Source organism: Lynx canadensis, chromosome C1, assembly GCF_007474595.2.
Source record: "Lynx canadensis isolate LIC74 chromosome C1, mLynCan4.pri.v2, whole genome shotgun sequence".
In the NCBI taxonomy this organism is placed as follows: Eukaryota; Metazoa; Chordata; class Mammalia; order Carnivora; family Felidae; genus Lynx; species Lynx canadensis.
In genome coordinates this window covers 44237696-44254733 of record NC_044310.1, presented here as the reverse complement: position 1 = coordinate 44254733, position 17038 = coordinate 44237696, and the positions used below count along the sequence as shown (strand labels likewise).

The 17038-nt window shown below is 43.5% G+C and overlaps 1 protein-coding gene across 1 annotated transcript in view; it reads left to right on the top strand.

The window, feature by feature from the left end:
• The window catches only part of USP24 (ubiquitin specific peptidase 24), a 138097-nt gene that overhangs the window by 64809 nt on the left and 56250 nt on the right, over positions 1-17038 (top strand). Inside the window, 9 exon segments of the mRNA XM_030323637.1 lie at positions 378-493; positions 4099-4165; positions 4290-4400; positions 5073-5171; positions 5260-5433; positions 10187-10272; positions 10422-10515; positions 11546-11701; positions 14762-14859. Of these exon segments, the coding sequence (XP_030179497.1) occupies positions 378-493; positions 4099-4165; positions 4290-4400; positions 5073-5171; positions 5260-5433; positions 10187-10272; positions 10422-10515; positions 11546-11701; positions 14762-14859 (1001 nt within the window).

The window sequence follows — 17038 nt, the reverse complement described above, 5'->3', positions numbered from 1 at the left end:
ATACGTGCTTGAATCTGTGAAGGATTTTCATAGTTCTTCACCCAAATCTGTGACTTCACCCAAATCTGTCATCATAAAAAGCCATTTAAAGTATTCAAGTACCTTAATTAAATGAGGTACCGTTTAAGTATTCACATATGTAGAACAGTAGTTCTCAGCCAGGGGTTATTTTGCCTCCCAGAGAGCATTTGGCAATGTCTGGAGACCTTTCTGGTAGCAGTAGGTGGGTAGTGACTAGAAATCAGAGATGTGGCTAAACATCCTGCAAAGCCCAGGACAGCCCTCTAACAACAAAAAGCGTCCATCCAGCGCAAGATAGCAATCGGCCCGAGGTTTGAGAAACCCTGATAATAGAACGATGGTTTCATGTTTCACAGGCGGCCAGCTCAGCACTTGGTGGCCCCACTCTGACGCATGCAGTGACCAGAGCAACAAAAATGCTTACGGCAACTGCTATGCCAACCGTAGCAACATCCGTTCAGTCTCCATATAGGTAAGTGTGCAGAAATTACAGCACGTACTCACACGATGCGTAAATACACATGTACCTGTTTGGAAAAACAACTGGCTTCTTTTTTGGTTGATTTTCCTCATTCTGTATCATAGTTTTTGCAGAGAGTCGTATCCTGAGAAATTGCGTATTCCTGTCATACGTCCCAGATCTGCATTTTTTTTCTGAAGATCCGTAGGTCATTGTCACCAGAACCAAGAAGTGGTCTGCCCCGACCCTGTGCCTACTGGACAACTTTTGTTGTTTTGTTACTTTTTTTAAAAATTTGAATTCTTTCACTTTGACTCTGTGTAAATAGGAGTAAGCTACTCTTTACAACAGACTAAAGATACACTCGTTGTGTGAAGAGTAATTTTTCAAGTTTGAAGTATGTGCTTACTGAGACATAACCTGTCTCCTGGTGCCCAAATCCAGGGCACTTAACAGCACGCGCAAAATGAGACGGAGGGTAATGATTAATTAAAATTGTGCATTATAATAACATCATAGTTAAAATATTATTTCCTTAAAATTAGTTTTCAAAATAACTTTTAACAAGAACTTAACCCCCAGATATTTGTGTTCAAACTTTGAGCTGAAGTCTCCTGTGAGATTGCCCTGTTTAGTGTTTTCAAATATTATCAGTGAAACCCGAGTTCAGTATTTGCTATAGTTCTTTGATACAGTGAGGAACATAGGTGAGTATTCAGAAACATTAGACTGAAGCATAGCTCAGATGCTCCTGTGAGGTTTTCTGAGCCTTCTATTCTTAGTAAGCAGCCCCCAATCACTGATGCCCAGGAAACCTTGGCAGGTGTTCAGAACGAGGCCTGCTCTGCTGCCCTCTAAGTGATGGGTGCACGTATTGTCTCTCTCTGCTCGGAATGACTTTATGTATGTACATATGTTATTTATCTTTATTTACAGTTCTTCTTGTTTTTAAAGGCTCCCTTTAGAATAGGAATCAAAGCAATAGCCTTGCTCACATTCATCATCTTTTTTTAAATGAGTACTGTGTAGTGATACTAATATTAGAGAGGCTCCAATAAAATTCAACCCTCTTGGACTTTTTTTTTTTAAATGCCAGAAAGCAGGGCGCCTTGCTGGCTCATTCAGTAGAGCATGCAACTCTTGACCTCGGGGTTGTGAGTTAAAGCCCCACGTTATATATAGGGATTACTTAAAGATAAAATCTTACCAAAAAAACCCAGTTAAAATGGCGGCAAGTGATTATAGATTCAACTCATGACCTTTGCGTTCCCACATTGTTGGAAGTGTATCTTAAATAGACTCTCATTAAGAATGCATGTTAAGAGTAGGGGTACCTGTGTGGCTCAGTCGGTTAAGTGTTCAACTCTTGGTTTCAGCTCAGTTCATGATCTCATGGTTCGTGGGTTCGAGCCCTGCGTCGGGCTCTGTGCTGGCAGTGCAGAGCCTGCTTGTGATTCTCTCTTCTTCTCTCTGCTACTCCCCTGCTCACTCACTCACTCACTCTCTCAAAATAAATAAACTTTTAAAAAATGCACATTAAGAGTCTTTAGTTACATGTTTGTAAGATGTGGTTCATCTTTATGACCTAGGTCCTTAATGATTCACTTATCTGACAAACCAGAATAGAAATCCAATTTTGAACTATTGGATTGGGATTTCCAAACTGCAACATCTTTAAATAAGTGCGTTATTTTTTTCTCTTTTTACTAAGTGTTTTTATTCTGAATCATTTCATTTCATATTTGACTGACTACAGAGCACAGCCACAGGATAGTTGTTAACTGTTCTTATTATAAACTCCAAACACTGTTCATAGGAGTGTATAATTTCAAAGTTGCATTTGAACCACGACATTATAGTTTCTTATTTCACTGGTTTTGAGAGAACTTCTCAGTGACCATAGTTCCACCTTTGGTGGCGGACGGGAGAGAGTTATTCTCTCATCTCTACAGTGGTCTGCAGTGTTGTCTGAGATATAATTCATTATTGAGGCACAATTAAGATAGTTCACTCAATAATTCACTTATTATAGGGGCACCTGGGTGGCTCAGTCGGTTGAGCGTCCGACTTCAGCTCAGGTCATGATCTCATGGTTCATGAGTTTGAGCCCCACATTGGGCTCTGTGCTGACAGCTCAGAGCCTGGACCTGCTTTAGATTCTGTGTCTCCTTCTCTCTCTGCCCCTCCCCTGCTCACGCTTTGTCTCACTCTGTTTCTCAAAAATAAGTAAATGTTAAAAAAAAACTTTTATTTTTAAATAATTCTCTTACTATAGCATTTAGATATTCCTAAAGCTTCCCCACCTGAATATCAAATTCTAGTTCTTGCCCATAGCCTGAAAGAATTTAGAACTCTGTTGAATATATTTAACAGCACTATTACAGCGTATTTAACAAACTCTTTTTAAAGTAGAATTTTCAGTACTGCTAATCAGCCAACCAGACCAATTGTTAGAAAGTGTTAGTACCTCTTTTCAGATTTAGAAAGATGCCTGTTTGAAATGCCTAGACTTTCTTTTCTGGGAGAGCACATGTTTAAATTAAGGACATTTGGATTTCCATCTCTTGATGTTAACACACGTAATGTTGTCTTTAGAATCAAATATGGAGCTGTGAGTACATAAGCTGCTGGACGTTAGAGTCTCGTTAGTTCAAATAATAAGTAATAGTCCCTAAGTCTGACCAAAAGGGATCTCGGGTCTCATTTTCAGGGGTTAAGCTAGCACTTAACCTTGCTATATGTTGCCTGTTCCAGAGATGGTTGTCTCCTGATGAGTGTTGATTTCTCAAGCACTTTGAAAACCTATAGGATAATAATTCTTAACACTTGTGTGTGTTTTTTAAATTCTTTTTAATGTTAAATTATTTTTGAAAGAGAAAGAGAGAGACAGAGTGTGAGCAGGGGAGGGGCACAGAGAGAGAGAGAAACAGAATGTGAAGCAGGCTCCAGGCTCTGAGCTGTCAGCACAGAGCCCAAAGCGGGGCTCAGACCCACAGACCGTGAGATCATGACCTGAGCTGAAGTTGGACACTTAATCGACTGAGCCACTCAGGCGCCCCACACTTGTGTGTTTTAACTCTACAGAATGTTCATTTAAACCAGATAAACAGTTGTTTGTCCTTCCTTCCTCCTCATTCTTAAACTATTTAGAACAGCAAGTCTTATTTGTGGTACCCTTACTGGTTTTCAGCCAATTCAGAACTTTGTCAGATTCCATGTGTTTACAGAATTAGGTGGCATATTTTAGTTGTAAGATTATGAGACTCAAACCTACTGGTTGTTCATTCTTGGTGGATTGATGGACAGACAGGCCTGGAGGCCCAGGTCCTCATTTATGGAACAACTGTGTAAAAAGAAAGGAAACGACAGAAAAGGAAACATGGAGGGGGCCTGCCTGTCCTCCCTTGCTCCATCAGTGCACAACGGCTGTGAGGTGGCTGAGCCGCCTCCCGCCCTGGGTGACGGGGAAGTTTAGTCTTTGCAGATTTAAGCCTTCGGCCACTGAGGCTAACTGCGTGGTTTTGGTGAAGCAGACTGGAATCATGCGACTTCTTTCAAATACGTTCAAGTCTTCAGTTCATTTCAAATATGCTCAAAAAAAGTTTTTTAATCTATAGATCCACCAAACTTGTAATAATCGAGAGACTGCTGCTTTTGGCAGAACGCTATGTGATCACTATAGAGGTAAGCCTCTCTTCTTTTTAAAGCAATTTTATCATCCTATCGTTAGACTCGTGTTAGGTGTGTACGTTGGAGACTTAACAGTGACGCTGTGCATCTGACTTGTTTGACTTCTATCTTTTTCAAGGATTTTTACTCTGTTCCACGAACTATTCTACCTCATGGTGCCTCATTTCATGGACATCTTTTAACTCTCAACGTCACGTATGAGTCTACCAAAGATACCTTCACTGTAGAGGTAGGTTTACGTTAAGCCCTGTAGCCATTTTCATACTGTCTTGTTTCCTTCCCAAGAGCACTGCGGAGCGGGATAGCTCCACGGGGAACTATTCTGCAAGCTGTTTAGCAAACAAATATAGACTAAAGGCCTGCAGCGAAAGGGAACTGATGGGTGTACAGAGGCACATGAATAAGTATATAATATAGCATCAGGTGGTGATGAGTGTTCTAAAGAATAAGAATAAAGCAGAATAATTTGGTAGAGAGCCAACGCGTATGTGTGAAATGTCATCAAATGGGCAGGGAAGCTCTCTCCGAGGTGGTGACATCTGAACAAAGATGGAACGAAGTGACAACAAATAGTTTCTGCGGAAGAGCATTCTCACTGAGTGACAAGCAAGGTGGCTGGTGTGAGGGGAGTGTAGAGAGAACGGGAAAGAGTGGAGACGGCAGCAGCAGAAGGACTCGAGATTTGATTCACAGGAGATGGCGAGGCATGGGGGGTGGGAAGACGGGACATTGAATTACTGCGGAAGGGAAGCCTCACAGGGCGGGGAGTTTTGTCCGTGGGTCCTCTGCTCTGTTCCCAGCTTCTGGAACAGTGCCTGGTACGTAGTCCGTGCTCACTAGCAGTTGTTTAAACGGACAAGTAAACAAAAGACTCCCAACAGCGTTTAATTTTGTCGTACAGGCTCACAGTAATGAAACCATAGGGAGCGTGCGATGGAAGATAGCCAAGCAGTTGTGCTCACCTGTGGACAACATACAGATATTTACGAACGATAGTCTGGTAGGTTTAAACTCACACTCTGTGGCCCTTCAGCCCGCCGTCAATGCCTTCCTCTTCCTGCCAGTAATTAAGAAACCACTTTTCGCAGCTGACCGTGAATAAAGATCAAAAGCTCCTCCACCAGCTGGGCTTTTCTGATGAACAGATCCTCACGGTGAAGACTTCGGGCAGCGGGACCCCATCCGGCAGCTCCGCGGACTCCTCGACCAGCTCCAGCAGCAGCGGCAGTGGGGCCTTTAGCTCATCGTACGCCATGGAGCAGGTACGGGGTGCCGGAGTCAGGTGACCAGTCAGAATTTAGGGAGCCCCCAGAGACTTGGATGACCGGGTCCTCTTCTCCCAGACACGTCCTGACCAATGAGGTTCCTAAGGGGATGAGCGTAGACAGAAGAGAGGCCAAAGGACCGAGCCAGGGAACTTCTTTGTATAGAGATCGAGGGTGAAGAGGACCCAGCAGGGGAGACCACAGAAGAGCCAGAGAGGAAGGGGAAAGCCAAGCAAGTCCTGACAGCCGAGTGAAGACAGGGTTGCAGCAGATTGTTGACTGTACCTTTAAAATACACCTAAAACCTAGTTACTGTCATCTGCCTCCATGGCTTCCACACCGGTCCAGGCCCCCGCCATGCCTTGCCTGGAGTGTTCCAACAGTGCCTCCCTGCTCTCACGGCTCTGCCCCTAGACCCGTTCAGTCTCTTCTCTGTACAGTGCCTGGCAGCCCGGGGTCTTTTTAAACAGCAGTCATGTTGTGCCACCCTCAGCCCAAAGAGTCCCAGGACTTCATCTCAGAGTAGGAGCCAGGGTCTGCCGGGCCCCACAGGGCCAACCTCACAGACCTTCGTGGAACCTCTCTGATCTCTCCTCCCTTGACCCCGCCTCGCTCCCACCCCTCCAGCTGCACTGGCCTCTGCGTTGGTCCTCAGACTTAGCAGCGTCCGTGCGCGTGCTCGTCCCTGTGTCTGGAACGTTCCTCCCCAATATGCAGGTGGTACCCTCTCACGTTCTTCAGCTCTCACTCAAATGTTGCCTTCTTGGTGCCAATCCTATTTACGTTCTTAGCTCCAGCCCTGCACTTCGTATCTCCCGTCCCGACTTAACATTTTCTTTAACATACCGTGTGTTTTATCTTACGTAATGTCTCTCTCTCCCCAGTGAAATATAAACCCCATGAGAGCAGACTTCTGCCCGTTTTGCTCACTGTTGTATCCCCAGCACCTAAAACAGTGCCTAGAACATAAAAGGTACACAGTCAGGATTTTTTGAGTGATTTCCTGAAATCAGCCCGTGTACTTTTTACCCTCTCTGTGTCAGGACTGAACTTGGCACCGGAGATAAAAACCAATGAGACTGGTTGTGCTTCTTAGCTTTTATAGTCCAACAAGGAACATCACACCAGACCTTATGTAAAGGTATTCTAATAGCATGTGAAGGTTTTTTTATTTTTTTCATATTTGTGTATATATATATATATATATATATACACACACGCACATATTGCCTTATTTCCAATTACAAGATTTTTGTGTATTATGTTTTTTTTTTACCTTAGCATAATCTTGCCATTGATCTCAACTCCTCAGGGTCAGTATTAGTATAATGTGTTTGTTTTTTAAGTAACTGTACTTATAGTAAGAATTTAAGGAAGATCCCATTCAAGAGTAGCATTATGACAGTTAATTAACAACAGAAAAAAATGTACAAACATCCTTTTACTTTATTGCACTTGGCAGATTTTTGGTTTTTTAAAAATTTTTTTTTTTTCAACGTTTATTTATTTTTGGGACAGAGAGAGACAGAGCATGAACGGGGGAGGGGCAGAGAGAGAGGGAAACACAGAATCGGAAACAGGCTCCAGGCTCCGAGCCATCAGCCCAGAGCCTGACGCGGGGCTCGAACTCACGGACCGCGAGATCGTGACCTGGCTGAAGTCGGACGCTTAACCGACTGTGCCACCCAGGCGCCCCGATTTTTGGTTTTTTTTTTTTTTTACAAATTGAAGGTTTGTGGCAACTCTGCACCAAGCAAGTCTGCTGGCACCATTTTTTTCCAACAGCATCTGCTGACTCTGTGTCTTGGTGTCACGTTTTGGTAATTCTCACAACATTTCAGACTTTTTACTATTACATTTATCATGGCGATCTGTGGTCCCTGACCTGTGATGTTACTGTAACTACTTGGGGCACCACGAACTGTGCCCATAGAAGACGGTAAACTTAGCAAATGTTGTGTGCGTTCCAACTGCTCCACAACCAGCTCTTCCCCTTCTCTCTTCCCCCCTCCTCGGGCCTCCCTATTCCCTGAGACAACAGCAATACTGGAATCAGGCCACCATTTTAATAACCCTGCTGTGGCCCCTGGGCGTTCAGGTGAGAGGAAGAGCTGCACGTGTCTCCCTTTCGGTCAAGAGCCAGAAAGGACGAAGCTTAGTGAGGAAGGCCGAAAGCTAGGCCTCTTGCACCGAACGCTGGGCCAACTTTTGAGTGCAAGGGAAAGTTCTTGAAGGAAATTGAAAGTGCTACTCCAGTGAGCTCCCAAAGGATAAGAAAGGGAAACGGCCGCATTGCTGATACGGAGAAAGTGTGAGTGGCCGGGATGGAAGGTCAGACGAGCCGCAGCATCCTCTTAAGCCAGAGCCTGATCCGGAGCAAGGCTCTAACTCTCCTCACTTCTTGGGAAGGCTGAGAGAGGTGAAGAAGCTGCAGAAGGAAAGTCTGAAGCTAGTAGAGGTGGATTCACGAGGTTTAAGGAAGGAAGCCGTCTCCATGACGCGAGATTACAAGGGGAAGCAGCAGGTGCTGCGGTGGAAGCTGCCGCAGGTTCTCCAGGAGATCTGGCTCAGAGAATTCATGAAGGTGGCTGTACTACGCGACAGATTTCGGTACAGATGGAAGACCTTCTATTGGAAGAAGACGCCATCTAGGACTTTCCTGGCTAGAGAGGAGTAGTCAGTGCCTGGGTTCAAAGCTCCAAAGCACAAGCTGACTCTTGTTAGGGGCTAATGCAGCTGGTGACTCTAAGTCGAAGCCAGTGCTCCTTCACCCCTGAAAATCTTAGGGCCGTTGGGAATGATGCCTAATCTACACTTTCTGTGCTCTATAAATGGAACGACAAAGCCTGGATGGCAGCACATTTATTTACAACATAGTTTGCTAAACCCACTCTTGAGACCTGCTACTCAGGAAAGAAGACTCTTTTCAAAATACTGCTGCTCAGTGTTCCTGGTGACCCGAGAGTTCTGATGGAGATGTACAACGAGATGAATGTTGTTTTCGTGCCGGCTAACCCAGCATCCGTTGTGCAGCCCGTGGATCAAGGAGTCATTCATTTCCACTTTCAAGTCTGAAAGTCCTGAGGCTATAGCTGCTATCCATAGTGATTCCTCTGATGGATCTGGGCAAAGTAAATTGAAAAACTTCTGGAAAGGATTCACCATTAAGATGCCATTAAGAATATTTGTGATTCTTAGGAAGTGGTCAAAATAACAACATTTGCAGGAGTTTGAAAGAAGTTGATTCCAACTCTCATGTATGACTTTGAGGGGTTCAAGACTTCCCTGAACGAAGTAACTGCAGATGGGGTGGAAAGAGCAAGAGAACTAGAATTAGAAGCGGAGCTTGAAGATGGGACTGAATGGCTGCAATCTGATGATAAAACCTGAATAGAGGAAGAGTTGCTTCTTATGGATGAACAAAGTGGTTTCTTGAAATGGAATCTACTCCTGTGAAGATGTGAATATTTTTGAAAGGACGGCAAAGGATTCAGAGTATCACATAAACTTAGTTGATAAAGCAGCGGCAGGGTTGGAGAGGACTGACTCCATTTTTTTAAATGTTTATGTATTTATTTTTGAGAGAGAGAGGGAGGGAGGAGACAGAGACTCCCAGGCAAGCTCAGCACTATCAGTGCAGAGCCCGATGTGGGCCTCGAACTCATGAACCATGAGATCATGACCTGAGCTGAAACCGAGTTGGATGCTTAACTGACTGAGCCACCCAGATGTCCCGGATTGACTCCACTTTTGAAAGTTTTGTGGGTAAAATGCTATCAGATAGCCTTATGTGCTACAGAGAAATTGTTCGTGAAAGGAAAAGTCCATCAGTGCAGCCAACTCGATTGTGTCTTATTTTAAGAAATCGCCGTAGACACCTCGGCCTGCACAGCTGCCACCCTCACCATCGGCAGCCATCGACATCCAGGCAAGACCCTCCACCAGCAAAAAGATTACGACTCGTTGAAAGCTCACATGATGGTTAGCATTTTTTTAGCAATAAAGTGTAATTAAGACACGATACATTGGGGTTTTTTTTTTTGATATAATGCTACTATACCCTTCATAGACTACAGTAGAGTATAAACGTATATGCACTGGAATCCAAAAACTCACTTGACTCTTGCAGTATTTGCTTCTTGCTGTGGTCTGGAACTGACCCTGCAATATCTGAAGTATGCCTGTATACAACATCTTCAAGCTTAACATTTTCAAATTATATCCTGAATTTATTAAAAACGTTCCTTTGTATAATGACATTCTGTAGCGATGTCTAGTTTCTTAACTTTATAACCAGAAAATAGTACTTTAATCACATCTAAATCTCTTCTACGTGTTGTGTGTGTTTATACATTTGTACTACTATGATTTTGCTCTTAAATCTTTCATTACCTTGTTTGCTCCTGATGAGCCATGATCAGCTTTTAATGGTGTCTACTCTCCATTCTCTTCATTATACCTGCCCATCATTTTACCTCTCTTCCACTGCCTGCCTTTTGGTGCCTTAGCCCCTCACCTGCAGGCGGGCAGGAGAGAGCCCTGTAAGTAGACGCACTAGAAGGTAGTGGTCCCGCCGGTCTGTTCCCAGGTCTTGCTCCGTAGGGCAGGTAAGCACGCTGTTCCCCTCAAGCTTTGTAGTGGCTAGTCTTTCAGAATTAGTCATTTTATTGTTGGCACAATATTTCTATTTGGTTAGAAAAAGAGAAAATTCTTTCGTCAGTTTGTATTTATATTTTGCTTTTTTCCTCAGGAGAAGTCCCTCCCTGGTGTTGTGATGGCACTTGTATGTAATGTGTTTGACATGCTTTACCAGCTCGCCAATCTGGAGGAGCCAAGGTATGATGGAAATATTTATGAAGCATGAAAAAGAGAAAGCTATTAAAGTTAGGGAGCCCAGCATATTTTTACTTTACATTTGTCAGGAACAAATGACTTTGTTCTTGAAACTGACTTACGTGACAAAACTTGTTTTTGACAAATTTCAGGATAACTCTACGCGTACGAAAGCTTCTCCTGTTGATACCCACTGACCCAGCCATTCAGGAAGCCCTGGATCAACTTGATTCTTTAGGAAGAAAGGTATAAGCATCTTGGACAGTTACCTAACTGGCATGGAAATTTGATGTCATGATTCAGTAAAAATACAACCGGAAATCACTTTAAGGCCATGTGATACCATCTTTCCCATAACAGCTCTTCTTTAGAAAATTACTTTCACTGTAAATGGAAATCAGAACTTCATGTTGACTTTTAAGTGATCTAGAGTCAGTAACGACATCAAGTTTTGAATATCATGTATCTCCATGTTCTTCTTGTTCTGTATTAAGAAACTGAAGCCCAGAGAGAGGAAGTGTCTTGTCCAAGATCAGACTCTAGTTCTGATTCAGCAAAGATGTTTTTCTTCTGTCATGATGCCTCTCTGAATGTGATTGTTGTGTGTGTTTGAGTTGCTGGCATAATTATATCATTTCATTTTTTCCACAGCTGATATTTAAAGTTCATCTTAATTTCTAGAATGTTGTTCCTCAAGAATTTTATTATGTATTGAAATTGTATTTTATCTGTAATAGTGTTTAATTATGTTCTCAATAAGTTCATGTGGAACAAAGCCGTTAGAAGGTATGCATTCACGTTACCAGTGGCTAAAGGTTTAGATCAGCTCGTGGTCTTGTCGTACACGGCTCAGGTATTATTTGTGGGGAGAGGAAAATTAACGTAATTCTAAAACATATCACTAGTACTGGCTAAAAACGTTTTCAAAACTACCACTTCTACAATCTTATAATTTTAATTACCGGTATTTAGTAGTGCAGATGTTAAAAACACGGAAGCAAATAAAAATGACCTTGCTAGTGTTGCCTGGAAGACATTCTCAGACGCATTCATGGTAGGGTTGGAACGCTGTTGAGCACGTACAGTTTGTGTGATGGAATTTGATGTTTTGTTAGTAATTACAAAGCGATGTGTCTTGGAGGTTGATTTATAGAAGATTTCTTTGGTGCAATTATAATAAAGAGAAAAGAATGTTAGAATACGCATTAAGATGTGTTTCTCTCTAATTTGTGCTTCTAACACATATATTCTTGGTTTTCATTCTTGAAAAACTTAGAAAACATTACTGTCGGAAACGAGTTCTCAGTCCTCAAAGTCTCCATCCCTGTCCTCAAAGCAGCAGCATCAGCCAAGCGCCAGCTCGATTTTGGAAAGTCTGTTTCGCTCTTTTGCTCCGGGAATGTCCACCTTCCGAGTGCTCTACAACTTAGAAGTAAGAAGGCTCATTTCTTTTCGTTTCATTTGGACAGATTCGTTTTCGTTTGCAGATTCCTGCGTTTAGATACCAGAGATAAGTAAATAGGTTTCTACTTGTATTGGATGATCTGTGAAAAAATTAGATTTCAAAAAAAAAGGTAAGAAACAATATAAATTGAAACATTTTGTTGTTTTGGGGCCTTAGAAGATGCTCAGGCTTTTTTTCACTTTATACCTATGTATGTTGCTATAGTTGCAAAACAGCATCTAAATAAATAGTGAGGAAGCCTTATGTAGTAAAATACGCCATCGTCTTCCTCTGGAAATTTAGCAAATTGTCTAACACGAGTTGTTATCCTCAGTCTTCTCGTTACTAAATGCATCCTAACTTTTTAAAGAACGATTGTAATTTTTTGTTCTAAATGAAGCAGCGAGGGGGTGGTCAGGAAGTACATTAACCTTCTTATTTCAAGGTTTTAAAAAAAGGTTTGGAAGAATTTAAACAAAAGTGCATGTTTATTACCCTCTTTTCCCCAAAGTAGCTTTAAACTAGTAGATTTAGTTCAATAAACATCTGATAACTGTATAAGGTGTGCAAATCATTGTGGTCGCTAAAGGATGACCGCTGAAAAGGCAAGATATTTGCTCCAGAATCTTGAGTGAAACGTAAGGAGGCTACATCCTCTGAGTCTTGAGAGCAAAGCGTTGGGAGAGTGAGCAGGTGGAAATAGTCCGGTTCTTGGAGAGCGAAGGGTCAGACCCTCTTGCCATTTTCGGTCTGGAGAAGATAAGGCCCTGAATGATTTTGCTTTGTCCCAAGTTTTATTTCATCTGACAGTCTAATTTGGAGTGTGTAATTCTATTCATTCATTTTTCTGCATCACTTGTTGCCTGTGTGTTCAAGCTGTGTTATTTCATATTGGCCTTAAACTAATCATTCTTGTGAAAAAAATACGTGGGGTTCGAAATGAGAAAATATTTAGCAAATGTTTTTAAAATAAAGTATGTCTTTATTTAATGTGGACATTTAAAAATGTTTAATATTCCAAGGCAGAATTGCCCATTAATTTTTGGTCAATTTAAGCTTATAAATTTTTCAGTACTTGCCAGATTTATCGTTTGCCTTTGAATGATTGTCTCAGAAAAGTTAAAGTATAAACCTTAACACCCACATTTGAGAGCACCTAGAAAAACGGAATGGCATAACAATGAATCTGGCTTGTCACCAACTACCTAGGTTGCCACATCTTACAGCCTAAGGACGATGGTTGTAAAATTACCTCCAGCACAGTTTCAGGGAAATCCTTTGATAGGTTGTTTTTTGCTTTAACACAAAACATTTGGAAAACCTAATACTTTCAAAAGCACTTTTTTTTTTTTTTTTTTTTTTTACTGACTCCTGAAAGGCTAATTTCCTTGCATTTCAGTCTTCCACTTACATTTGCCTACTAGGTAGCTTCAAAGTGGATATTCCAAATACCCATTCCTTTGAAGAAATCTTCCTTCTTTACTACATTGTTGTCCATTGAGCATGAGGAGTACGTGCATGTGGCTGTCCGCTCACAGGAAGGATTAGAAAAACACTGTAAAGGATTAGAAAAGGATTGTTAACGCTCATAATCTGAGGTTGAAGAGCCTGTTACCCAAAGAGCACTTTAGGAAGATAGCATCTGTAAAAAAGAAATCCCACGCTAAAAATCTATGCACATATGACCCATGGATTCATAGAAACAGACTTTTCTAGAATTGAGAAGGATCTTGAATTGTATCTACTTTAAAAATACCTTGGGGGGGCGCCTGGGTGGCTCAGTCGATTAAGGGTCGACTTCAGCTCAGGTCATGATCTCGCAGTCCGTGAGTTTGAGCCCCACATCGGGCTCTGTGCTACAGCTCAGAGCCTGGAGCCTGCTTCGGATTCTGTGTCTCCCTCTCTCTGTGCCCCTCCCCCACTCACACCCTGTCTGTCAAAAATTATTAAATGTTAAAAAAAAAATTTTTTTTAATACCTTGGGGAAACTGAGGCAGTGGGTCTTTTTTTTTTTTTCTTTTTTTAAATTTTCAATCATAACTAAGCAGTTGTTTACTAAGTCTCATACTATAGTATGATTATTTACTAGAAATAATATCTGCCATACCAGAATTTTCAGTTAAGCTTTCCTTTAGGTACATGTGTCAGTGTCATAAAAAGGGGCATAGATGTAGGAGGGAGTTTGAAGTCACTTAGCCTTTTGGGTCTCAGTCGTGTAAAGTAAAACACATAACACCCGCAGGGTGAGATATAAGAGAGAAGGCATGCTAACACCTCTTTTGTTGTAGGTGCTCAATAAATAAGAGTTTGAGAATCATTATTAGAGAGCTCGTCTAGCATTTTTTAAAAATATTTATTTATTTTGAGAGAGTACACGCACGTGCACATGCATGAGTGAGCGGGGGAGGGGCAGAGAAAGAGAATACCAAGCAGGCTCCGCACTGCCAGTGCAGAGCCCAACTCGGGGTCAGTCCCATGAACTGTGAGATCATGACCAGAGCCAAAATCTAGAGTCGGACGCTTAACTGACTGAGCCACCCAGGTGCCCCTCGTCTAACATTTTTAATGAATGGGCTATTTTATAAAACTTTATATACTTTTTCAAAAGCATATCTAGCCTATCACACGGAATCTGAAGTGGGCTCTAGGCTCTGCGTTCAGCACAGAGCCCGAAGCAGGGCTCGAACTCATGAGCTGTGAGATCATGACCTGAGTCGAAGTCGGACGCTCAACCGACTGAGCCACCCAGGTGCCCCTGCTCTTATCTAAGCCTGAGAGCCTGAGACATCCACTTTTGCTGGTTTCGTGAAAAGAACACACCAGCTTTCTTCAACGAAACAGATTTCTCTTGCCAAGTGAATAGAACTTGGAAAATGTGAATATTTCCATTGCGACACGTTAGCCTCCTTATACTTCTGGGGGGGGGGTGGGAACAGCATGCAGCACTTAAAGAGACTCAGACTCGAGTTATCTGATTCTTTTACTTAGTGAAGGAGTAATTTCTGCTGGAAATGTTGGGATGATTAATTGTATTTATCTGTTTTCAAGGTTCTGAGCTCCAAACTCATGCCAACAGCTGATGATGACATGGCAAGAAATTGTGCGAAATCCTTCTGTGAGAACTTCCTCAAAGCAGGAGGGTTGAGGTTAGTCTCACTGTGATGTTACACGAGTTGCAGAGAATGGGTGTAGTTATCCTGGCTGGTTTCTCCTGCCAGGCCTTGCTTCTGCCTACAAGGTATTATGTGAAGCATCATGAGAGGTATAATCAGGAGTGATGTTTCAGTCTTCCGAACGCCTGAATTGATTCTGTGACTTTTGGTTCTTTGGAGAACCGGCAGAAGCACATCTCCTTCCCTCTGGTAGTGGAGGAAATTCTTGAAGAAGAGAGGAAGCAGATCTGTTTCTGTTCATTCCCACCTCTGTTTCACACCAGGTGAATGTGATTCCTGGTAACGCTGTTACGTACGAGTGCTGTACGAGGCACTCGTGCTGGGGATGCAGAGATAACTTAGATCTCATCCCTGCCCTAGAGCGGTTCATGGTTTTAGCAAAGAATAACAGTTATTGTAGGTCCCAAAACAGGCTAATAGAAAGTCCTTGGGGGCGGGGGCAGAGGTTATGGAAGATAGTGCTTAAGTGGTTAAATTTTCATGGGATAATAAGATTAGGAAGCGCTTCACAGAACGTGGCGTTTGAGCTGGGAATTGAGAAGTGAGCAGTCATCCCCTAGGGGGCTCGTGACGAGAGGGCCCGCTAAGCCAGAGAGGACGGGGTGAGCACAGGCACTAAGGTGGCGTGGCCTGTCCTGGGAACCACGGTAGCCTGGGGAGGTCCCGAACACAGGCGGAAGGAGAGATGTATGTAAAGTAGGGCCACCCTGAGGAACTTCAACCTTAGCTTTTAGACCGGGGAACACAGGAGGTTTCAGAGCCAGGCATTGCCTGGAACACTCGCTTTGGCTGCAGTGGGGATGATGAGTAAATAGAAGTGGGAGAGGTAGAGGCAGGGAGAGCCCTGTGGAGCTGTGGCAGTGGCCCAGAGCAGAGTAACAGGTTGTAAACGTAGGGCGCCAGTAACTGACATTTATAGGGTAACATGGGCAAGTCTTATGACTAGAAGTACCGGAGGAGATTTCAAAATGGCCCTGTGATTCCTAGCCTGGGACAGTGAGCGAATGGTGAACATTTGGTCAGTGTGGGAAGTAAGCATGGAAGGAGATGGAGGGCGCGGGACATCAAGAGGGACGGACGTGGTTGGTCAGGTGAAGTGCATGCTTTGGCCGCGATGCCCTCGAGGGGAGCGGAGAGTGGCATTGGAGACATGGAGGGGCCAATGGTGTGTGAGTGGCGTTAGGGCACGAGTGTTCAGCGGTGAGTGTGAGGGCAGGAGGTGGAGTCAGACTGCAGGCCGCTGCTTTACGGTGAGCAGAGAAGGGGGTGACAGTGACAGTGACCGGAAGGGAAGAATAGCTGAGGGCAAAGTTGGCTTTTCTGCCTTGCTTTTACCTCGGGGAAGCCTAGGTTGCCTTTGCAGGCTGTCTTAAAAAGAACGACCAAAGGAAAAGGGATGATCCCTGGGGCCAAGTTCTCCTGCTCTGGAAAGAAGCAGGCCTGCCGTTTCCTCAGGTGAGGAAGCCATGAAGGCCGGAGGACCGTTGAAGGAATTCCTGTGGGAGGCCTTGTGGGGAAGAGGCTGAGCTGAGACCTTAAAGGGAACGGGCCTGAAAGAACCCCCAAGCGTATGGAAGGCCTACCACTTGGAGCTTTATTTGTTTTCAGAACCGCAGAGGTGTTCTCAGTGAACACTCATTTCTGATTACTCACTTGCGCTTACAGAGCTCTGGCGTGAAGGCGTTTTACTGCTGGCTTAGTTTTGTATGTCAGTTAACCTCCATGTCAGGCATTGTTCTGAACACTGAGAACAGAGCAGTGAACAGATTAGACAAACTCCACATCCTTGTGAAGCTTACCGTCTAGAGGGGGGAGATGAACAGTAAAGAAATAAAGGTAAAAGCATATGTCGGGAGGTGAGAAGAGCTGTAGACAAAAATGAGACAAGCAAGAGGGGACGGACAGGGTTGTGATTTTCAGTAGGGTGATCAGGGAAGGTGTCACTGATGGGGTGATGTTTTACAAACATCTGAAAGAGGTGAGGAAACGAGACCTGGAGATCCCTGGGGGAGAGCCGTCCAGAAGGGCAGTCAGTGTGTGCCCCTGCGTGAAACAGACCTGGTACCTTTGGAGACCAGCAGTCCCGCGTGGTTGGGGTAGTGGGAAGGAGGCAGAACAGGGACACATGAGGCTATAGACATACCAGAGGTCA